The sequence below is a fragment of the Eubalaena glacialis genome, chromosome 8, assembly GCF_028564815.1.
Source record: "Eubalaena glacialis isolate mEubGla1 chromosome 8, mEubGla1.1.hap2.+ XY, whole genome shotgun sequence".
Classification (NCBI taxonomy): Eukaryota; Metazoa; Chordata; class Mammalia; order Artiodactyla; family Balaenidae; genus Eubalaena; species Eubalaena glacialis.
Window position 1 is genome coordinate 82,093,304 of NC_083723.1, and position 25,466 is coordinate 82,118,769.

Here is a 25,466-nt window from a genome sequence, read left to right on the forward strand (position 1 = left end):
ATTCTTTTGTTTACACAATTAAATCATTATAAATCATGGTTTTAATTATTCCATTATTCAGAATAAACACGATTATTTCCTTAATTCACTGAGAGTTTTAGAGATGATTAACTCAGTGTAGGAATCCTCACTCTCCCACTGCTTCTGTTGATAGCTAGCCTATCCTTGAATGTATGTGTGCCTGATTCTATGCCTGAACTTTAAGAGACAGAAAAATGATTCAGGAAAACTAATTTTAATTTTAAAAGTTTTAAATTCTTCCTACCTTTACCTTTACCTACTTGTGGCCTTGCTTGCCCAGTGTCCTTTGAAAAGCTCCCAAAGAAAATATGGGAGTGCCAATACTTGACACATAAGGGTAGGTATTCAGAAGAACTGCTTGCTTACTTCTTTAAGACATTCAAAAAGAACTGCTTGCCACTCTCTTTTCAGAACACAGACCCTCACAAGGTTCTTATCCCCATCAAAAAGCACTATTAGTGAACATTTATGAGATAAGTGTTCTGACGGGTAGAGGAAGGGAAAAGAACCACTGAATGAGTAAAGAATAAGCCAGTAGATATTTACCAAGTACTAAGTGCTTAGCGTTGTGCTAGGTTTAGGTTGTGATAGCAGGCAACAAATATTTGAGTGCCAGAATTGACATGCCGGAGTTCCTGTCTTAAAAGAGCCTGCTTTATAATGACAGGGACAGATAAAATGCATGTAAATAAATAAGCCAATCCATTGATAGGGTGATTTCAGGTATTATACATGTAATAAAGAAGTTAAAATAAAGTTAGAAGGTGACTGAGGATGTTGCTTTAGCTAGAGAGGTCAAGATAATAGAATAAAAACTGCTAGTATAATAACAGACCAGATTTATTTGTATGCAGTAAGAGATTGAGAGGAAGAACCAATTCAATGGTTCTCAACTATATCAGACCCAGTGTACCCTTTTACACCAGATATTTTGGAATTCTCCATTACTACCTTGTAATGAAATTCATATGAAATATCTACATAAATTAAAGAAAGATGTATGTACACATAATGCTCTAAATGTAATACAAATAAATAAAAAGTAATTTATAATAAAATAATATTATTTTAATATGTAGATTTGGGGGTATGACTCCACTGGAAGTTATATTGAATTAAGCAGATGCTTATACCTCTACATAGATTTACTGTGATAGTCATTTTTTTGTATGCAAGAAAGGAGAGGGATTCAAGGAGAGGGTAGTCTATTTATTGGTTCTTCTGTGTTCTCAGTAGTTATATTGCTCTTTACTTTTTTTTTTTTTAATGATTTTTTAAAAATTTTTATTTATTTATTTATTTATTTTTGGCTGTGTTGGGTCTTCGTTTCTGTGCGAGGGCTTTCTCTAGTTGCGGCAAGCGGGGGCCACTCTTCATCGCGGTGCGCGGGCCTCTCACTGTCGTGGCCTCTCTTGTTGCGGAGCACAAGCTCCAGACGCGCGGGCTCAGTAGTTGTGGCTCACGGGCCTAGTTGCTCCGCGGCATGTGGGATCTTCCCAGAACAGGGCTCGAACCCATGTCCCCTGCATTGGCAGGCAGATTCTCAACCACTGCACCACCAGGGAAGCCCTTGCTCTTTACTTTTTATCAATGCTTTTCTCTCCACCATCTGTCTCCTCCCCACAAAGAAAACAAACAAACAAACCAGTAATAATCACCCTGCAAGCATAGTTATTTATGTACTTGTATTTGGAGTTTCTGCTAGATTATAAATGCTGAGGGCAATGACCTACAGTTATTCATAATGACCTTTCACATAATAAACATTTGAATTTCTTCATTCTTACATGGATACTTTTTAAAAGGCATGCTTAAAAACCCATTCCTAACTTTTCTTGACTTCTGAAACCAGTTGTGAATACAGATTCTCTTTGTTGGCTAGGGAGATCTTGTGCGAAAACTGAAAGAAGATAAAGCACCCCAGGTCGATGTAGACAAAGCAGTAGCTGAGCTCAAAGCCCGGAAGAGGGTTCTGGAAGCAAAGGTGAGTCTCAGGATCCTCAAAAAGGAATGTAAGTAGGTATAGGATTGTTTATCTTTATTCAGTCTCTTTGGGCAGGAGAGAGCTAGAAAAGTTTCTGAACAAGTAACATTTGCTTTATCTCTATTTATGCAGTATGCCTTCTCCTCCTCCTCCTCTACTCGGCAGACTCCTCATCCTTTCAACGTGTAATTCAGAATTTCTCTACAAAGCCTTCCTCAACCCTGACCTACCCCTTCTCCCCCCAGACTCAAATCCTAGACTGGTTATGTTCCATGAATTTCCCTGGAAGGCATTGTGTTCTTTATGAATTCTCCTATACCTGCAAATAATGGTTATGCTGTTTTAAATTATTTTCTTTTACGGAAAAGTTCTAGTCACCTGATACCTGCTCCCAAACTTTTCAAATTATGAACGTCCCATCAACAAACTGAAATCGTTTGAAGTTTTTTCTTTTTTTGGCTGCACTGCATGGCTTGTGGGATCTTAGTTCCCCAACCAGGGATTGAACCCAGCCCCGGCAGTGAAAGCACCGAGTCCTAACCACTGGACCATCAGGGAATTTCCTGTTTGGAGTTTTAAGTTGCTATTTTGCTACAGTGATCCACTAAAAATTCAGATATTGCTTATCTGCATCTAAGTAAGCTTAGTCTTGTAATCTTGGAAATGATCGTATACTTTCCTAAATAATTAAGTAAAAGTATCTTTTCTGTAACTCAAAGGGGAAAAAACCCTAAGGTTTCTATTGTTTTAAGGGTATCAAAATCTTGTCTAATAAATTTTATACTGAATTCTGCTGAGCAATAAAGTAAATTCACATGTATAAATTGAAATTCCCACTCACTCGTTCAATCACATATTTTCTCTTTAAAAATCCCTTACAGGAGCTAGCGTTACAGCCCAAAGATGATGTTGTGGACAGAGCAAAAATGGAAGATACCCTGAAGAGGAGGTTTTTCTACGATCAAGCTTTTGCTATTTATGGAGGTAGGGGATTAATGAGAGAAAGAAAAATTGTGTTGTTAGTGGCTTTAATATTGTTCTTAAATCAAAACCACAGCTTGCTTGATATCTAATAGTTTCAGGTCACACAAAGCAAAGGATAGATATCTTGCTTTCATTTGTTTAGAGTCATTCATTTGGCATGATATCAGTTCTTATTTCCATCAACCCTATTTATTTTTGGAGATAGCATTTTTCCATTAAGACTTAGGGAATTTGGAGAGGCCCAGATATTAAGTGTTTGATGTGTGCATGTACATATCAGACCCTTCTTAAAATGCCAGTGAAGACCTGAGAGCAGTAGAGGGCCATTCTAGCACTGGCTGACTGTACTGTGCCGCTCCCCACAAGGGCAGTGGTAAACCATAGCTTCTAGATTATTCATTATGGCGACTGCCAGGAGAAAACGTTCTTCATGGCTATGCAGATAAGTCTCTACATCTTTCTGAACACTATATGAATTTATGTAGACAAGTATAATTCACTGATATTTTTCATAGTTAACAGAGATTACTGCAACAATATTAGACTTTCAGTACTTTGCCACTGAAACTTGATTTGAGTTTTAGTCTGAGCAGATCTCTAAATGTTTAACTTCTTGAGGTTTAAATAGTGGCTCAAATACCCAAGAATAAATTAAAGAATTGGGTGCTAAAATTTGAGATCATTGTTATTCAGCTGATGCAGCAAATTATTTTCTAATTTCTATGGCAGAAAACTATAATCTGCTTTTTCATTTTGTTTCTTACATATGGAGGAACTTCTTTTGTTTTTAGTTTTTTGCTAATCCTACTTGAAATTTCAAATATAGAAATACTGCAGTTAATGGAGTAAGACCATTTTAGTTTTACTTCTGTCAGCTAGCTGGAAATAAGGCTCTTCAGTATTAAGAGATTTGAAGTGTTGACTTGAATACATTTTTAGGGAGTATGTGAAGTCTTACGAGTATCAGTTTCTCACGTCTGCTTGCTTTGATTCGTTCAGAGTGACAAGGTACAGTACCCGTTTTCCTCTCATATTTTGCAGGTGTTAGTGGTCTCTATGATTTTGGGCCAGTTGGATGTGCTTTGAAAAACAATATTATTCAGACCTGGAGGCAGCACTTTATCCAAGAGGAACAGATTCTAGAGATTGATTGCACCATGCTCACCCCTGAGCCAGTTTTAAAGTAAGGTCTCTACTTTGAGGGTTGACATTCTTTAATATGCATACTTAAGTAACTTTTTGATTCAAAAAACTACCCATGTTCATTGTGAAAATCTGGAAAATAAAGAAAAACATAGAAAATATATACTCATTGCCCACAGGTAGCCATGTTAAAAATGTTGTATTTATCCTTTCTGTCTTTTTAAGTTCATATGCATTTAGTAGCACAGTGCTTTTTTTCACATTATATAGGTGAACATTATGTCATTAAGTATTCTTCTAAAGTATTTTTAATGACAGAATAGTATTCTCTTTCATGGATGTGCCATAATTTACTTAACTAGTGCGTGAGTGCAGGCATTTAAGTTGTTTCTGATGTTTGATTACATTGAACATCCCAATAGATGAATTTTTATGTATATCCTGATTATTTCCTTAGTATAAATTCATAGAAGCTCTGGGCAAAGGTGTGTATGTATTTAAAATCAAATGCTACTATTTGTATTGGTGTTTCAATGCAGAAATTTAGATTATTCCTACCAACATTGTTGAAAGCAGGTCAGGATTTCTCAAATACGAAACTGAAAGAGGAATTCTTACATTTTGTATCTCATCACTTCATTCATTTAATGTTGCCTGTTAAAGAGCTAATTTTCGCTATTTGTATAGTTTAGGCTCTCTCTTAATAATTTCAGCCAATTAAAACAAGTTGAATTCTTGATGATGGATCAGGACAGCCTATTCTTTAGCTACTTGCCGCACTAATAGCTGTACAGAGATAATTCCAGTGTCCAACCAGGTTTCAGTGGCAGAAAACTCTTTCCTTAAGGTTCAGTGTCTATACTGAGTTATCACAAAGTCTTGGCTAGTCAAATTCCCCATGGTTTTGGCCTTTGCTTAGATCAGTAATAATAATGGGATAGGCATGGATTTATTGATTCTGCAAAGTAGCACAGACTTTATGACAATTTGTGGAAAAGTGTAATCTAGTTAGTATTTTCTTTCCTAAGGGGAGGAAGAAGTTGGGGAGAGGGTGGGAATAGATTTGAGGAAGAATTTTCTTTGGTGTACATTTTTATCTACCATGGGATATATCATAATAGATATGGGAGCTTCCATCTTTCAGATATACAGATGTAAACTTTGGATAAATATATAGAAGGGAGATTGTCTTATAAGGTAAAGTTTATGTGTTAATTTGTGTGAAAATGACTAATTGGCTTGGTATTTATTAACTTAGGACTTCTGGCCATGTAGACAAATTTGCTGACTTCATGGTGAAAGATGTAAAAAATGGAGAGTGTTTTCGTGCTGACCATCTATTGAAAGGTATGGTTCTTCATCTCAGATAAATAACCTTTCAAGTAGGATTGATCAAAACAAAGGGTTTGGATTAAATTTTCTCTCAAGTTTTAAAATTTTTTCTTGGGACATAACATATAAAGAGTAAAGTGCACAGATCTTAAGTATACAGAATAAGTCCCTTATTGAAAAAAAAAGTTATATACAGATAATTAGAAGTTCTAAGTCATGGAAAGAATCAAGACAATATCATGACTGTCCCTGTAAAATCAACCATGGGATTCATATAAATTAAGAACATTATCCTTGGGTTCGTTTTTTTACCTGCCCAACATTGAAACTCAAAAGTACATTGTCCTTTTTCCCATTGATTGAAATTGACATGTACTAACACTGTTGTTCTTATAGCTCATTTACAGAAATTGATGTCTGATAAGAAGTGTTCTGCTGAGAAGAAATCAGAGATGGAAAGTGTCTTGGCCCAGGTGAGTACTTGAGAGATCGCAGTAACCCAGGTAGGTGCTGTCTGTCTTTCAGCATTTGATAACTGCTGAATTCCATATTGTGGCGACCTGGTCACAGTAGTAAAAAAGGAGAGTTTACCTTCTGTCCCTCATATCATCTCTTTTTGCATTTTTATTTTCTTCTCTGTCAACCTTTTGTGGCTAACCTTTATTTCTGTCAAACTAGCAAGTCAATGTAAATAGGCATGAAATTAGTTCTCTCTGCTCGGAAACCAGTTTCCTGGATTTAATAGCAAAAACCAGGACAGTGTCTAATGATGGATAGCGTTCAGTGTGGAGATTTAGGGCAGATATCTATATGAGCACTGTCTCATCAGCCACTTGATCTGCTTCTGGTTGCACTGTCCCTGACTACATGCTATTCTTTTTAGAACCTGATGGAGCAGGCCCCTGCTTTTCCTGTAGACCTTTAGTTTTATAATTTGTATTGAAGTTGACAAGTTTTAGGAAAGGCATTGAGATCATCTATTCTGACTTCTACCAAGTGCAGAAATACCTTCTATATCAGAAGTAGTTCTTATCCTTTTTTTAGGTCACATACTACGTTAAAAATATGATGAAAACTGCACACCTTTGCCCCAGGAAGTTGAACATGCCTGTATGTGAATGTTGCTGATTTCTCACCTCATCCATCCTTTTAAGCAAAGTACATTTCTCCAGCACCATGTTTGATCATGAGGTCCACCAGGGCTCACCTCTTAAATTTTTTTTACTTCCTTGGATAAAAGAAAACAACAACCAGTGCCGTGTTTATATATTTTTTCTTTACATTGGTATATAAATGAGGCTGAATGTAGGACTCTAACTCTGCTTTTCTCTCATGAAAATTACTGGATACTTCTCCACTGTTGCCCTAATTTTTTTAAACATGCTGATTTTCCTCTGTGGTATCTAGCTTTCCAACATTAGCTGAGAAATTTTCTCCTTCCTCATTTAAATTGAAAAACCTCTTAATCTGGCTATTGACTCATCTGCCAATTTATTTTGAACCTTGTGAAGTATATTTTATCCCTTGCTTGAAGCTCATTGCTTTAGTGTTGTTACTCATGGTTTAGAAAATCAATTCTTGTTCTTTGATACTGTTATGGCCACACCCTCATTTCTCATTTCCTTCCTTTTCCAAAGGCATGACCTTTATAAGAAAGAAGAAATGAAAAGCACCTCAAATTACCCTTAAATTATTCTGTTTCCCATTCAGAATTTTAGACTTATTAAGGTTTTGTGTGCACATGTCTTTGATCTTAACAGTTTCATTCATTTCCAAATAAATTGTCAGAAACAGGAAGTAATTAGTTGTTAAGTCATAATTTATAGTTTGAGTACTTTCTGTTTCATCTCAGATATGTGTTCCAGGGAACAGTTTGGGTTTTGATTTGCCATATTGTATCATTTGTTGACCCTTGAACAACGTGGGTTTGAACTGTGCAGGCCCACTTACACTCTGCTATTTTTCAGTAGCAAATACTACAGTACTACATGGTTTGTGGTTGGTTGAATCTGCAGATGCAGGGGAACTGCGGTTACAGAGGGCCAACTATAAGTTTTATGTGTTGTTCAAGGGTCAGTTGTATATAGCTGTCAGTTTAATCTTTAGTGAAAAGTTAGGAACCCACGGAAACGGCCTGATACTCAGAAATGGCCCCGGTGGAGTCCCTGGCCAGAGGCGCATCTGTTGCTTCAGCACATAATGGCATTTTCTGGACCTGTTAGTGCCTGTGACTCCTTGTTAGCTTTATGAAGCATGATAGTTTATCTAAAAGGCATTGAGGGGGCTTCCCTGGTGGCGCAGTGGTTAAGAATCCGCCTGCCAATGCAGGGGACACGGGTTCGAGCCCTGTTCTGGGAGCGTATGCCGCGGAGCAATTACTGAGCCTGCGCTCTAGAGCTCGCGAGCCACAACTACTGAAGCTCACGCGCCTAGAGACCGTGCTCTGCAACAAGAGAAGCCATCGCAATGAGAAGCCCGCCCATTGCAACAAAGAGTAGACCCTGCTCGCCACAACTAGAGAAAGCTGCACGCAGCAACAAAGACCCAATGCAGTCAAAAATAAATAATAAACTTAAAAAAAAAAATTAAAAAAAAAAAAAGGCATTGGCGGACTTCCCTGGTGGTGCAGTGGTTAAGAATCCACCTGCCAATGCAGGGGACATGGGTTCGAGCCCTGGTCCGGTAAGATCCCACATGCTGCAGAGCAACTAAGCCCCGTGTGCCACAACTGCTGAGCCTGTGCTCTAGAGCCCGCGAGCCACAACTACTGAAGCCCATGCGCCACAACTGCTGAAGCCCGCGCGCCTAGAGCCTATGCTCTGCAACAAGAGAAGCCACAGCAATGAGAAGCCTGCGCACCGCAACAAAGAGTAGCTCCCCGCTCGCCGCAACTAGAGAAAGCCTGTGCGCAGCAATGAAGGCCCAACACAACCAAAAATAAATAGATAAATAAAAATTTAAAAAATAAAATAAAATAAAAGGCATTGATTCACCCTCTGTGGTTAAGAAGTGAGGTAGAATCTGTTCTCCCCATTTTACAGATAAGCAAACTGAGGCTCAGAGAGATTAGGTTGTATCTTGATCCTGAATCACACAACCCATAAGTGGTGGAGTTGGGTGATTTACCCTGGTTTTTCTGACCCCACATGCCATCACTCATTAGTTGATTTATCTAATTATTTTATTTCTATTAGAAGTTTTTTTTTTTTTAAGTTTTAAATATTCTGTACTATTAGATGGTTTGTCATAGTTATTTGAAGTTTTTGAATTGGAGCTCATATAAAATTTTAGAGGGTTTGGCATTGATCATCAATGTATAGGATGTGCAGTGCCCTGAAAAATGCAGAAGTGAATAAGACACAGCTTCTACCTTCAAGGAACTTAATATCTGGTGGGAAAGGAAAGTTACATGCACATTTAATTAATAGACAGGGAAGTGCACCTGGCTCTTAAGTATACAGAGTAGTAAAATTCAACTGTGAAAACTTATTTATGTGATTCAGATTCTTGCCAACCAGTAACTATTATAATTGAACAAGAGGTATTTTACCTTATCTTTCATTGTACCTTTGTATCTTTCAATGGTACGTGTGTGAATTTTAGGTCGTTCCCAGAAAGATACTCCATTTCTCTGTTGGTAAATGGAAAGAGTATAAACTGTTTATGGGTTTAATGTAAATATCTTGAAGGTTAGGTTAATTCTGATGTTTTTATTTTGGGTGAATTTTAATGATGGATGGGGTTTTATATCTAATACTTTATTGTATGCCTTGCTTTTTCTGTCTTTTACACTAATCATTTTCTTGATGTATTCTTCAGCTCGATAACTATGGACAGCAAGAACTGGGGGATCTTTTTGTGAACTATAATGTAAAATCCCCCACTACTGGAAATGATCTTTCCCCTCCAGTGCCTTTTAACTTAATGTTCAAGACCTTCATTGGGCCTGGAGGAAACATGCCTGGGTATGTATCACTTATTGTTTATGTAATGAAGTTATTAAAATTACTTGTAATAAAAGGTAAATATCAATATCAGCCATGAAGGAAAATGTTTGAAAAGTGATTTGTAGAAAGTGTAGACAAATATATTAAGGAGAAATAATGACAGATGTGTTCTTAAATTTTATTTCTTCTAATTCTTTCTGAATATAGTTTTTTTTTTTAGCATATATGATGATTTTTTTTTTTGGTCATAAAATAAACACAGAAGTCTGTGATCATCACATCTTGTAGTTATAGCTGCATAGGGCAGGAGAGAGGGTTGGAGAATGATTTTGAAAGATGTTGAACTTACTGTCGAAGGAGATTTTAGAAACCGTTTGTTGTAGATCAGCACTGCCCAATGGAGCTTTCTGCAGTGGTGGAAATATTCTATAATCTGTGCTGTCCAGTATGGTAGCCACTAGCCACATGGGGCTGTTGTGCACTTGAAATGGGGCTAGTGCTTCTGAGGAACTGAATTTCTAAATTTATTTAATTTTAAGTATTTAAATTTAAATAGACATGTGACTAGTGACCTACCATGTTGGACAGGATACATTTAGCTTGTTGATTCAAGCTAAAGTGTGGTTTTCACAGATAGAGTAAAGAAAACCTGAACAGTTTACAATATGATTCAGAAGAAGAATCTGTATGTCCAGATTCCTTGTCCATTGTTAACAAACTTAGTCAAAGTATTCCATTTCAAAGCTTCAGATGTTTTTCTCATGGTCTCATTTTAGGGTAAGAGGATGGGTTTTGCTAGATGAAGCTAGATATATCATATTTCCTGGAGTAGAAACTAAAGAATAATAAAAATTAATTGTGACAGAATGTATTATTGGAATTATTTTAATAAGACAGTGGGTTGATTTAGGATATTTTGTGGAAAGAGGCCAAGGGTGAACCTTTCATTTCGGCAATACATATGAGAGTCATAAAATGGGCCATGCCCTCTGACCTGCCTTCCCACTCCTGTGAATTTATCTAAGGAAATAACTCAAAAGGAAAGGAAGCTATACTTATCAAGAGTGTATAAATGAAAAGTAGAAATAACCAATTTATCCCATAATTTCAGGATGGTTAAATAAATTATAGTAAGGTAGGTTATTTTAGTAGAATACTCTGCAACTGTTAAATACGAGAAAATTTTATGATTTTTTTAGAAAATAGAAAAGTATAAAGTATAATTTAGTACATTCTACTTAATAAATATACATATTAACTGTAACTATACTTATATTTGGATAAAAACCACAAAATGAAAAGAGTTGTTGAAGAGAAGAGTGAGACGAGAGTAAAATTTTAATTTTTCTTTACTTTAAAGTTGTTTTCATAAAACGTTTCTTTTGAAGTAGGCTGTTGGGAGCACTTTCTTATGTGATGTTTTGCCCAGAATATTGTCTGTGAAATTGAGAAGAAAACAATGGCTATCAGGGTGTATTTGAGTGACGGTAATTTTTTAAAATGTGGAGAAATACAGAAGAGGCCTCTGGCTGAAGATATAAAGTACCACAAAGAGTCAAGCATTCTGGACTTCTCTATTTCTTTGTGTCTCTGGGTACAAAGAAGAAAATGATATGAAAAACCCTGAAAATTTCCTGCCATGGTGTGATGATTGTGATGAGTGAGCTCTAATGTTAAATGTCAGCCCGTACCGGCTTCTTTTTAGCTGCACGGTTATGCTTTAATATGTGGGTTAACAGCAGAGGTATACTTACTTTATTTTCAAAAGGATCTAAAATTGTCATCTGCCTCCAAAGTAAATGATTAGTCAGGAGAATATCAGAGGTTTTAGCGATATTGTAAGAGAGGTCATGTGTGATTCACTGGAGTGATGAAATTAAATGACATGTCTAACAGTGGTATTGCCATGCCAATCACCTGATACCGTCTCTATTACCTGTTTGAGAATGTTTGCTACTGAGGAAAATTTCTATTTCTAAAACTTTTTTTTTTTTTAGGGCCCATACAGCTTTGTGTGAAGATAGTATATTTAGGACTTTTAGGATTTGTATCTAGAATTTCAGATTTATTGGAAAACATAATTTCCTCCTTTATAACAGACTGATTTGTTTAAATTTCCAGATACTTGAGACCAGAAACTGCACAGGGGATTTTCCTGAATTTCAAACGACTTTTGGAATTCAACCAAGGAAGGTTGCCTTTTGCTGCTGCCCAGATTGGAAATTCTTTCAGAAATGAGATCTCCCCTCGATCTGGACTGATCCGAGTCAGGTACTGCCCATGTTATTCTTCTGGTGAAATTAGTAAATGATTTTGGCATTGAAGTGGAAACAAAAGCTTGCTGTTTTAACAACCTTCTTCCTTCTTACATGATTATATACTTGTTGTTTGTTTGTTACCTCCAAATGTAATCTCTGGGATGACGGACAGTTTTGAGTGACTGAAGTGGACTTGAAGGGAAAGGAAAGAGGGTGAAGAATAGCTGAAGTTTCACATCTGATCCAAAATGATCTTTTCTCCTTGTTCATCTTATGTTTTGAGGATGGCAAGATCTTGATTGTCTACACCGAGGCATTCTCTGGCAGTGGTGGTATAGATGAGTGTAGGGTGAGGTGGGGAGGAAGGAGGTGATGGTTAGGGCAGGAGGGCCATTCTAGGTGTCCAGGGCAGATGGCATTGCTGGTATTGGGGTGAGGGTGTTTCAGCAGCCAGATGGTGTTCCTCCAGATATTTGGGGCACCTTTATGACAGTGTCCAGCCAGCAAGCTTACCGCTATCTATGCTAGTTCAGATGCTTTCTTATATCTATTCTAATAACCTCCCTTTGTCAGGTGTATCCAGAATGTGCGGGAAGGCATCCTGGCGCTTCTGAGTTACGTTTTTCTTTAGAAACTTATTATGACTTAGCTATTTATGACTTAAGTTTTTTGAGATTTCTATACATTTTCTTACTGATATCATCTCTTAAGGTAATAAATTCGATATAAAAATGGGATATGTAGGTAAACTTAACTTTCTTAGACTCCAGAAGTATTTTCCACAGCCCCAGTGGCCCACCCATTTCCTCTCTTCTTTTCTTACTTGCTGTAATTACAGGCGTCAGTCATAGCATATCCCAGCCTGTGACTCTACATCAAAGCACCTGCCTAATCTTGTTAGTCCCCATGACACCCTCTGAGGAAATGCTCCTATGTTCTCACCAGACTGTATCTTTAGGCCTATAGTCCCTTCAGCTGAATGGTCTAGAAAAGGGAGACTTCATGAGGAAGGAGCTTGCACAACCTAGAGAAATGGAGTGGGGAGGACCCTCCTGGACCTTGCTGCACAGAGAAGAGGTAGTCCTAAACTTTAACTAGGTGTTGTAACAATGAAAAACTTGTCAGACTTAAATCTGTTTTATTTCTCGATGTCTGGGTTTCTTCGTATCTTTTCTCATTTTGCTTCTGGGCTTCCCCTCTGTCCCAGTAGTGTCTGCACACATGCTTTCAGAATACTGAGGAAGCTGTGTGAGACTGAGCTTGTCTAAAGCCACTGTTTTGGAGAGGATTTACATCAAGTAGTGTAGCTTTTGGATGATTATAAAGGACCGTGAAGTAAGGCAAAACCTGGGGCCTGTGGAATAAGAAGTGGTAAATAGGAAAACCAGCTCAGAACAGAGGAGCAATCCCAGGAGTTAACTGGGGAAAGTCCCTTGGGGCTTCCTGACATTTTATTCCTTGGTCACTTTCAGTTCAAAGTGTTCCATCTGGATTTTGGTTGGTTTTGTCATGTGCCTCTGCAAGATCCTGGCTAGAAATCCACTCATTCTTCCACGAGTCTGTATCCCCATGGCTTTTGTTTCATGGTAGGGCTAGGACTTGTTTGTTTAGTGTTTCTTCTTGACATAGAGTTATCAGGTGATAAGTCTTTGTATAGCTATGCTTCCTTTGGTTTAGGTTGGGAGCATTGGATTGTTCATATGAAATTTTTTTTAATTAAATTTTATTTTGATTGGCTGGCTCTGTCTTCTAGTCCTCTGTCTATTTTATGTCTCCAGAGTTCCAGGTAGAGCTTCTGAACTCAAAGACAACAGACAGCTGATACAATCAGTATTAGTGTTGATTTCTATCTCCTGTCTCTGAGCTGGGATTATTTGACAGAACAGATGGAAAGACTTTGGCAGCAGATTATTTGGGGATTCTGGACAAGGTCCTTATTTTGATCTGCCCCTCATTTTAGATGTTCTGTTGCTGTCATCCCAGTTGGAAGCTGTGTGAGGACAGACATCATACTTCTCTCTCTCATATTTCTATGCTCACAGAAGATGTTTGATAGCTGTTGAAAGACAAGACATAGGTGCTGCTGGACCAAATAAGGGATACCATTAAAAAATAAAATTGAAAAAAATATCAAAGCTCTTTCGCATGCATTTCATGTATTTTTAGGAACCATTTAAGCAATTTTTCATTACTTCTAAAACATCTGAGATAATCATGAAAGTGCACTAGTAAATTGTGTGTGTGTTTTAAAGAAGAGAGATTTGATTTTGACTCCTAAAATTAACTTAAAACTCTTTTCCACCCAATAGCTACTAAATTGCCATTCAGGGAAATCTCTTTGGGAAACCATTACTATGTGCCTACTTATTTCATCATTATGCAGTTAGCTTGATGTTAGCTTTTTCGATTCATGCCTTATGTCCTCTGCCTTGAATAACACTTTATTTGAGAAGCTGCTACTCTAAAGACACCAGCTGTATGGTGCCATTATCAGTCATTTACTTGTTCAGAGCAAGAAAAAGGAAGAAATCACACTGTTATAAAAGCTAAAGAATAATTTCAATGCACTTTTAATTTCCCATTCTATGAAAAGTAAATATCGGGAGCTTCATTTAGTGTACATCTATAAAGACTTGCTAATGCTTTAAGGAAAAATCATTTTATTCGGAAGCCATTATTCAGTATCTCATTTTTTGTGTGTGTCTGATGTTTACTCAGGTTTTCCTAACTTTAAAAAAACTATCAATCTGTTCTCTAAAAACTATTTTCCATATCATTCTGTATCATTGTAGAATGAAGTTGAAAATAATGGCTTTTGTTTATTGTTTTTTATAGTGAAGTGTGCATCTTTTATCCCTTATATTTTGGCTTTCAGAGAATTCACAATGGCAGAAATTGAGCACTTTGTAGATCCCAGTGAGAAAGACCATCCCAAGTTCCAGAATGTGGCAGACCTCCACCTGTATTTGTATTCAGCAAAAGCCCAGGTCAGCGGACAGTCTGCTCGGAAAATGCGCCTAGGAGATGCTGTTGAACAGGTAAGATTCCATAGGTAACTTAATTTAGATTATACCTATTCCAGGTTTTCGGCACTTAGCAAATTCTGTGTACTGGATGACAAAATATTTTATTTTGGCAGTCATTTTATTTTGATACAGTATGTGTTTTTATACAGTATTTATTACACACTATTATTATAGTGGGAGGAAATTACCTGAACACGCCACTCTGTGGACCATTGGGGCTAACATGAAAAATATGTTTAGCAGAGCACTTGGAAAAAAGTTCTTGGTTTGAACTGTGCCCCATCAATCTGACTTTTAACAGTGTATACTACTTTTGGGGGGACATTTTGACTCACAGAAAGCAAACCCTCTGGATTTTAAACTCTTCTGCATTACCCATAGCAGTTGGGGTAAGGCCTTGCATGTAATAGAATTTCTCTAATTATTTGCTTGGAGAAATAAGTGAGTGAAAACATTCCAACAGTAGCTGCTGCCTAATAGTGGAATGAATTGCCCTGGGAACAATGAGCTTCCTGTCTGAAAATATTCAAGTAGAGGCTAAGGGATAACTTGTCAGTTGTTTTGCAGAAAAGAGCCCTGCAGGGGCTAGGAGATGGGGCTAGATGATTTCTAAGATCCTTCTGTACTAAAAATATAAGATTACATATACTATATGGGATTCACAAATTTCATTGGATAAGAGTACATTAAAATCCCCTCAACATGTCTTATGACTTCTGCTAATTCAGAAGAAATATATTTACAATTCCTTAGGGTCATTATTATGAATGTCATTTTTAGCACTGTAGATTTAGAAGGTATGAGGTATTAGGCTGAATTTTTGCTGACCCAGTGAGTATGGTAGAAAGATTTTGAATGACGCCATTATTATCTGCTTGTTATCTTGACAGTTAAACCTTTTGAAAATAGCCATGATCACATTTTGGGTATTTAAGATTGTTCTGAAAGCTGGATAAATTAGCTTACCTTGTGTTTCAAAAATTTTTCAGTAGATGATGAATAACTCAATGGAAAATGGTACCTTGGCCTTCAAAAGCATTAATGTTTGTGTTTTTGTTCGTTCCTCTATGCTTGCTTGCATGCTGCTTGCCTATTTATCTACTTATTTGTTTATTCATTTATTTTTAGGGCGTGATTAACAACTCAGTATTAGGCTATTTCATTGGCCGCATCTACCTCTACCTCGTGAAGGTTGGTGTATCTCCAGATAAGCTCCGCTTCCGACAGCACATGGAGAATGAGATGGCCCATTATGCCTGTGACTGTTGGGATGCCGAATCCAAAACATCCTATGTAAGTAGAATGCAGTGGTTTTTACCGTGTGATTTTCACATTGTTAACCTAGAAGCATGGATATCAAAGTTGCCCTTTGTGTGCTTCATGTCAGAGTGGAACAAAAAGAAAAAAAAGATCTCTTCCTGAGCTAAATGGAAAAAGTAGTTGCCCCGCTGCGCTCTCATAAGTGGGGGAGCTACTCCTGTGTCCCAGAAGCCCTTTGTAGACTTGGATGGCTTTTACAGAGAGAGTAAGAGTGAGAGAGAGCGAGAGAAGGCCACTGATGGGGCAGTGCTGGTGTGTCCTTTCCTGGTGTGGGCAGTGTGATTGGTAATATCCCTGAGTGCAGCTAAGATGGGGTGGCCTTCTTCCTGACAAGGACCCCAGCAAATGTTGGAAGTGGTGGTGAGGCTGAGTAAAGAAGGTCATAGTGCTCTTAGTTTAGAGAGTTACTTGGTAGATTTGGGGGATAGACTAGTAGATTCTGATCTCTTGTTTAGGAACTACCTTTTCTCAAATTCTGTATATTTAATAATAATTCAGAGAAGACCTCCAGGTTACCTCTTCACTGTTCCTTCCCACCCCCAACCCTCAAACATGAACATTAGTGCTGAAGCTTAGGATTGAAAGGCATTTGGATATAGGAGATGCTTCCTGCATTGGTGGCAGTGGGAACAGGGTGGCATCCAAAACAAGGGGGCCAAGAGCCTTCTGGCGTCTCCCTCATTTGGTGCTAGGGAGGCTTCTCACCCATATGGAGACTTTAGCCCAGGAGTCCGTGGTTCCCACATGTCCTTGGTTTCACTTTTTACTTTTTAAAGTGACTTTCTTTTAATGGATACATTTTTTTTTAATTAAAAATAAAAGTCATTAAAAAAATGATGACCCTTTTTTGTAAAACAGAAAGCAAAAAATAATTCTTAAGTGTGTTATGTAGAAAGTGAAACTTCCTATTGTATGCTCCCCAGAAGTGTTTCGTGTCTCTTTTCTAGATCAGGCATGAACAAATGTTTTCTTTAGTAAATATAGTAAATATTTTAGGCTTTGTGGGTCTCTGTTGCCTCTCTTCTTGGTTAGGGGTTTTTGTTTTTTGTTTTTGTTTAACAACCCTTTAAAAATCTAAAAACGATTCTTAGCCTATGAGCCTTGGTTTGTCAACCCCTATTCAAGATAATTTTATATGCTTTACAAACATATACACATGTGTACATGCATAATGATATGCATATACCTGTAGTGGCTGTTACTGATATTGTTTTTAATATATTCTTTTTCCTTTGTGGAATTAGGAAAGAATCTGTTAGGTTTTTCTTGTTACTTTACTTTCTTCACAAGCTTACTTGACATATGCTAAAATGATAGTGGTAACTATTTTTGGATTGTAGGTGATCATTAACTTCAAAATGTATTACATTTTCTGGAATTTCTTTTCATTTTCAAATTAAGCCGATAAACTATTTTCTGTTTTGTATGAGAAGATTTCAAGTTAAACTGGACACAAATTCTTTTTTTTTTATAGATTTATTTTTTATTTTATTTATTTATTTGTTTATTTATTTATTGGCTGCGTTGGGTCTTCGTTGCTGTGCGCGGGCTTTTCTCTAGTTGCGGTGAGCAGGGGCTACTCTTCATTGCAGTGCGCAGGCTTCTCATTGCGGTGGCTTCTCTTGTTGCGGAGCACAGGCTCTGCGCGCGCAGGCTTCAGTAGTTGTGGCACGTGGGCTCAGTAGTTGTGGCTCATGGGCTCTAGAGTGCAGGCTCAGTAGTTGTGGCACACGGGCTTAGTTGCTCCGCGGCATGTGGGATCTTCCTGGACCAGGGCTCAAACCCGTGTCCCCTGCGTTGGCAGGCGGATTCTTAGCCACTGTGCCACCAGGGAAGTCCTGGACACAAATTCTTGCTATCTCAATTTAGATTCTGAATCTGGCCTGGATTACATTTCATTTGTTTGTTCATTTAATATTTGGAACTGTTAAGGGCTGTATACCATTCTAAGTGTATTATTATCTTATGTAATCCTCACAGTAATTCTGTGCATTGTCCTATTTCTGAGGAAACTGAAGTGCTGAGAGGTTAGGTAATTTGCCTGAGTCTCACAGCTAGTGAGTGGTGGCGCTGGGATGTGGACCAGGGCTATCTGACTCCAGGCCCCTGCTCTTAACCATTGTGCTACACTGCTTTCATAAACCCTACTGCACTCCTGCTCATCCTTTCCTGAGTGTCACTGTGAGCTGTGGCCAAACCCTCAAGGATGAGAGATCAGAAAATGTGAGCCTAATAAGTCCTGAGGATGTAATGTACAGCCTGGTAACTATAGTTAATAGTACTGTATTATATATTTGAAATTTGCTTAGAGAGTAGGTCTTAAATGTTCTCATCACAAGAAAAAAAATTGTAACTGTGTATGGTGACGGATGTTACCTAGACTTATTGTGGTGATCATTTTGCAGTATATACAAATATCGAATCATTATGTTGTACACCTGAAACTAATATAATCTTATATGTTAATTATACCTAAATTTAAAAGAATTAAGAAAAAAATTTAAAAACAGAAATGTGGACCTAGCTTTGAGATTAGGCTACAGTGTTTTGTGTAAGGTCATTGGAAGACTGGACTAAACAAGACCAGAAGCTCCGAAGTAACAAACTTTTAAGGAGAGGGGAGAACTCCTTTAAAGCCTTTAATATTTTCTTTTTGTGTGCTTCATATTTTATTTTTTTTAATAAAAAAGTTACTGATACAGCTAATGTTCCACCCTTTTCCTCTCTCTGCTCAGAGGTAAGCACGATCCCAAAGTTGTTGTCTACCATTCTTAGGCATGTTTTTGTAGTGTCACCTTTCAGTACATAAATATGTTCATTGAAATGTTTAGTAAATGATAATGAGCAAGTTTATATGTCTTTGTTTTTTAATTTTTATTTATTTATTTACTTATTTTTGGCTGTGTTGGGTCTTCGTTTCTGTGCGAGGGCTTTCTCTAGTTGCGGCAAGCGGGGGCCACTCTTCATCGCGGTGCGCGGGCCTCTCACTGTCGTGGCTTCTCCCGTTGCGGAGCACAGGCTCCAGACGCGCAGGCTCAGTAGTTGTGGCTCATGGGCCTAGTTGCTCCGCGGCATGTGGGATCTTCCCAGACCAGGGCTCGAACCCGTGTCCCCTGCATTGGCCGGCAGATTCTCAACCACTGCGCCACCAGGGAAGCCCCAAGTTTATATGTTTAAGAGCATAGATATACTAGTTGACGTCTTTAGTGACTGTCAAATGATCAAGTTACATGTTTTTAAGCTTTTTTCTTTAATTCCTATTTTTTTGTTGTTGTTAAGTGTTGGGGTTTCTGAGCTTATATGAGTTTTATATTTGCCTCTTTATTTGAAGTACCCCATGTGATAGCATGTGCTTGGAAAGCTTAGTAGTTTTGATGGTTGAATTTTCCCAAACTCTTTTGATTAAAGGCAAAAGTAAGTATTCATGAGAAGGACTAACTAAATATCTACTTAACTAAGCTTTTTACCTCTTTTGTTCTTATTCAAATAACAGGTTCTTAAGAATTTTTGAAAACACTTTGCTTTTGAAAAGTAACTTAGGCGTTAACAAGAAATGGAACCTGCCACCCCTGTGGTAGTAATGCTGTTATTAAGTTTTATTCTGTGACCGAAACAGTACCTGTTCTTTACTGAGTTTTCTTTTGTTGGGTAGGAAACTGAATTGAGCACAAATGCCCACATTTGTGGCCGGCTGATCTGTGTGTTTAGTACAGCTATCTGATGCCAAGTTTTGAGAGCAGTAGACACTTCATACAGAGAGAATACCGTCATCCCTTGGTGTCTGCTGAGCCTTGGTTCCACAATCCCCACGGACACCAAAATCCTGGATGCTCAAGTCTCTTATATAAAATGGCTTAGTATCTGCACAGACCCTATGCACATCCTCCCGTATACTTTAAATCATCTTTAGGTTACTTAGAATACCGAACACAGTGTAAATGCTACACCAATAGTTGCCAGATTTGCAGCAAATTTAAGTTGTGCTTTTTGGAACTTTCCGGAATTTTTTTTCTGAGTATTTTTCATTCACAGTTGGTTGAATTCACAGATACGGAACCCACAGATACAGAGGGCTGGCTGTATTATTGGGTGTTAACACTTAAATACACCCTTCAGAATCTATTTAACAGTTTTTTCAAAACTTTAGAGGGAGAAAGTCACTAAAACAATGAAATAGCAACATAGAAAAAGTTCCTTTTTCCTCTTTGAGCATCTGTCCTCTGTCCATTCTGTTTACGCTTCAAGGCTGATGGGATGCGTTAGCATTCTATTCATTTCCTCCTTCTTGTGATGCATCGTAATCTATTATTTTTCTTTTTCTTTCCTTTTTTTTTTTAATTAAAAATTTTTTTTTTTTTGGCCACGCAGCGCGGCTTGAGGGATCTCAGTTCCCCAACCAGGGATTGAACCCGGGCCCCAGCAGTGAAAGCCCAGAATCCTAACCACTAGGCCACCAGAGAACCGCCTTTCTTTCCTTTCTAATGGTTCAGAAAAATGCATACACACTATATTATTTTCTTTGTAATTTCTCATAAGAGTCTTCCGGCGAAGAGTTATGAACCTGACTGACGTAGGTGCGGGGCATGCTGTGATATCCCCCCACACGTGTTATCCTTCATAACTTTGTCACCTATGTTCAGACTTACCATCACCACAGCATCATAATAGCATGTTCTTATTTCTGCTGCTCTTTTATTGTAATGTCATGATTTCTGTTGTAATATCTCCTCTTCTCATGTTGCTGATCCCTTTGGTGAATCCTTGCCTTCCCACCTGCTGCTGCTACTACCACCAGATGTATAAAACTATTCCCATTTCAAACATTTATAAAAGTTGAGTGGAGATTCTATAATTGAATTATTCTTGAGTATGTGAAAGAGTTAACCTATAATCCGCATGCATTTGTGAATGAACCTTGTGTGACTTACAAATGGTTCTCTCTATTATGTCTTCTTAGGGCTGGATTGAGATTGTCGGATGTGCTGACCGTTCCTGTTATGACCTTTCTTGTCATGCGAGAGCCACCAAAGTCCCACTCGTAGCTGAGAAGCCTCTGAAAGAACCCATATCCTTTCTGGTCACTTTAACAGCTCAGGACTACAGTGTAAACATCTTGGAAATGGATAAGTCCAAGTCTATACCTTGTTCTATGGATAAACTGCGATGTTTTGGCACTTTATTTAAACCTATTATTTTACCCATCTCATTGCTCCTTTCCTATTCTCTTTACTTGTAATCTGACATGTGCCCACTCAGTGTTTGGTCCTTGAAAGAAAAATGCTCTGTATGTCTTTCAGGATGTCGACCAATTTTTCTCAGCCATTTCCCACACCTTCATCTACATACATGCTCTTTAATTAAAGGGTGCCTGGTGAATACTTTCTCTATTAAAAGATGAGTGCCTTTTATGGTAGATGAAATAGTTTAGTTCACTTGATCTGTAGATCATCAGAGGAGAAGTTTTCTTCTTTTACCAGCCAGTGAGATTGTGAGCTGATCTAAGGGCTAGGCCAGTGACAGGAAATAGATCCTGTCGTGTTGAGACATTTGAGAAATGAATGAATTGTTTTCAGAGGTTATTATGCTATGTATTGGGTTATACTGCTGATTAGATAATATCCCTTTATCTCACTGTAACTTTGAAAAAGTCTTTCTTGATGATGTTTACTTATTTTGACTGAGGTTTATCTGAATGATTTTGTGGGTAGTTGTTTCATCTTGCACTGGAAATCAGCATGTAGAGGATCTCAGACACCAATAGGGAACTGATAGTTGTTTTAAGTCGATGATGGCTTGTCCTCAAGATCATTTCCCGAAATACTAAGGCAGTTCTGTAGTTTTGTATTCCTTGACTACTTCATACAAAACAGTCAACGTTGTTCAGTTTGAGCCTAATAAGGGAGCAATTGGCAAGGCGTATAAGAAGGATGCAAAGCTGGTGATGGAGTACCTTGCCATTTGTGATGAGTGTTACATTACAGAAATGGAGAAACTACTGAATGAAAAAGGGTAAGATTTAAGATGTGTACTTTTACATGGGCTCCAGTCAGCTATGTCTTCTCTGCCAGGTTTTGAAAGTTAGGGTGAGATGAGTTTCTTTAGAAATGTTTTGCAGGTAAGTACTATCTCTTGGCTACATTTAAAGGACTGTGTTTGTCGAGATTTTGGCATTATGGCCTGGAAATAGATTTGATATGGACTATAAAGATTTTTTTTTCCCCCCCAATAACTTTCTTAGAGGAGGAGACTTATCCAAGGTAATTAGAAACTACGTCTATCTCTTAAGTCAGTGCTCTTTTTTTGAACTTTGGAGTCGTCTGTATAATTGTTGCAAGTATAAATGTAAAAATGATAGAGAAGAATCTTTAAAGGAATTCAACAAAATCCAGCACTAAACAATGTAAAATTTACTGTGTCTGGCAAACAGTAAAAAATTTCTAGACATATGAGAAAGCATGAAAATATGACTCATAAAGAGGAGAAAAATCAGTCAAAAGAATCAGTCAAAAGAAACACCCAGAAATGACAAACGTGATGAAAGTAATACAGAAGGATGTTAAAACAGTTATTATAGGGGCTTCCCTGGTGGCACAGTGGTTGAGAATCCGCCTGCCAATGCAGGTGAGACGGGTTCGATCCCTGGTCCGGGAAGATCCCACATGCCGCGGAGCAAGTAAGCCTGTGAGCCACAACTATTGAGCCCTCGTGCCACAACTACTAAAGCCTGTGCACCTAGAACCCGTGCTCCGCAACAAGAGAAGCCACTACAATGAGAAGAACGCGCACCGCAGCGAAGAGTAGCCCCCGCTAGCCGCAACTAGAGAAAAGCCCACCCATAGCAACGAAGACCCAACACAGCCAAAAATAAATAAATTAAAAACAAACAACAACAATTACTATAAATATGCTTCCTGTGCTCAAGGATGTTAAGAGAAAACATGAACATATGAGGAGAGAAATGGGAATGTATATGTAAAAAAGAACCAAATAGAATATCTAGAGGCAGTATCTCAAATGAAATTGTGTGTACCTACCCACAGTACAATAGAATGAAATCTTTTTAAGTGCTTACAGACAAAAGCCATATACCCAGCAAAAATATCTTTCAAAAATGAAGAGAAAATACTTTCAGACAAAAAAACTCAAGAGGATACATTGCCAGCCAGACCTACACTGCAAGAAATGTTAAAGGAAGTTCTTCAGGCAGAAGTGTGGAAATTTAGATCTACCCAAAGAAATTAAGAGCTCTAGAAATGATAAATATGTGGGTGAATGAGTAATATTTTCTTTCATTTCTTTAAAATGACATCTCTTAATTTCTTTAAAAGATAATGGGTTGTTTAAAGCAAAAACAATAACAATGTACTGTGAAATTTATAATGTGTAGAAGTAAAATGTATGACATCAGTAGCCCAAAGGATGGGAGCGAAGACTTGGGAATACGTAAGAATATGTATACTGTTGTAAGGTGTGTACATTACGTGTGGAGGTAGACCATGGTAGGTTTAGAAAAGGACATACTGTAAACTCCAGAGCAATTGCCTGGATAAAACACACAGGAACCAAAGGGATATAACTAATAACCCAATGAGAGGGCTAAAATAGAATAATAAAAAATGCTCCAGAAAAAGACAGGAGAAGAGGAAAAATGAACCACGAACAGATGAGACCAATCGAAAATAACTCAGGAAATGGTAGATTTCAACTCAACAATATTGATAGTTATATTAAATATAATGATGTAAACACTCAAATTAATAGCTTTTAACTGTCAAACTGGTTAAAAAATTCGAGACCCAGTTAAATGCTGTTTCCAGGAAACTGACTGTAACTGTAATACACGGGCATACCTTGGACATATTGTGGGTTCGGTTCCAGACCACTGCAATAAAGTGAATGTTGCAATAAAGTGAGTCACACAAATTTTTTTTGGTTTCCCAGTGCATGTAAAATTTATGTTTACACTACTCTATCAAGTGTGCAATAGCCGTTATATTTTAAAAAACAGAGAATTCCATGGTGGTCCAGTGGTTAGGGCTCCATGCTTCCACTGCAGGGAGCATGGGTTTGATCCCTGGTCAGGGAACTAAGATCCCACATGCCGTGTGGCGTGGCCAAAAAAATAAAAAATAAAAACCAATGTACATACCTGAATTAAAATATACTTCATTGCTGAAAAATGCTAACGACCATCTGAGCGTTCAGCAAGTTGAAATCTTTAGTGACATCAAAGACCACTGATCATAGATCACCATGACAAATATAATAATGATGAAAAAGTTTGAAATTTTGTGAGAATTACCAAAATATGACTCAGAGACATGAAGTGAGCAAATGCTGTTGGAGAAATAGCACCGAGAGATTTATCGATGCTGGGTGGCCATAAACCTTCAATTTGCAAAAAATGCGGTATCTGTGAAGCACAATAAAACAAGGTATGCCTGTACACAAATAGGCTTAAAAGGAAAAGAATTTTAAAGTATTTCCCATACAAATATTAATCAAGAAGGTGGAGTGGCTTATTAACATCAGGCAAAGTTAACTTCAGAACAAGGAAAATTACCAGGTTGCATTTCATAATGATAAAGGGATCAATTCATCAAGAAGGCACATCACCTCTAACCTTGTATGCCACTAAAAACAACCTCAAAATATATAAAGCAAACTTAACTGAAAGGAAAGTTAGACAAATCTACCATCACAGTTGGCGATTTCTACACCCCTGTCTCAGTGATCAGTAGAGCAAGTAGACAAAAAGGAATCAATAGGAATTTGAAGATATAAACACTGTTAATCAACTTACTCGCCATTTATAGAATACCTGATAACCAAAGAGTATACATTTTAAGTGCACTTGAAACATCTTTCATATTGTTTTTTTTTTTCATATTGTTTTTTGTACCACTATCTAGCTAAGAATGACTTGCATTTTCAAAGCGTTGTTTAAAAAAACAGTATGAGAGTCTGCATATGGCCTGCAAACCCTGAATATTTCATACACAGAAATTTTGCCAAACCCCTTTTACACAAAGGATTATACGCCAAATTCTAGGAAAGACAAATATAGGTTATAGCGATAGAAACAGTGGAGGGGATTGAAGGAGAAGGGACTTAGGGGAACCTTTGGGGCGATGGTGGTTGCATATGTATGTGTATTTGTCAAAAGAACTATCATAAGATGAACTCTTGTAAGTTGAAGATAAAATTTACAAGAAATTTTAAAACATTTCTGGTCTCCCAGAATTAATGTCTGTTTATGCTAATATAACATCAAATGCCAATAAAATAAACATAGGTTACTAGCAGATATCATTATCTACAAACAAGACAGGTTTTAAAAAATTATTCTCAAATAATGGCTATCTCCTTGCTAATTTCAGCTTTTTTATAATTATTACCTACTCTACACTTAGATTGTGCTCATAGAGACAATATATATGATACTGTTTAT

The 25,466-nt window shown here is 37.5% G+C and overlaps 1 protein-coding gene across 1 annotated transcript in view; it reads left to right on the forward strand.

The window, feature by feature from the left end:
• The window catches only part of GARS1 (glycyl-tRNA synthetase 1), a 37,562-nt gene that overhangs the window by 3,913 nt on the left and 8,183 nt on the right, over positions 1-25,466 (forward strand). The window contains exons 2-12 of the mRNA XM_061197881.1: positions 1,904-2,005; positions 2,887-2,989; positions 4,031-4,172; positions 5,391-5,479; positions 5,861-5,937; positions 9,284-9,429; positions 11,533-11,682; positions 14,545-14,707; positions 15,824-15,988; positions 20,973-21,080; positions 21,879-22,024. Coding sequence (XP_061053864.1) covers positions 1,904-2,005; positions 2,887-2,989; positions 4,031-4,172; positions 5,391-5,479; positions 5,861-5,937; positions 9,284-9,429; positions 11,533-11,682; positions 14,545-14,707; positions 15,824-15,988; positions 20,973-21,080; positions 21,879-22,024 — 1,391 coding nt within the window. The remainder of the gene's footprint in view (positions 1-1,903; positions 2,006-2,886; positions 2,990-4,030; positions 4,173-5,390; positions 5,480-5,860; positions 5,938-9,283; positions 9,430-11,532; positions 11,683-14,544; positions 14,708-15,823; positions 15,989-20,972; positions 21,081-21,878; positions 22,025-25,466) is intronic.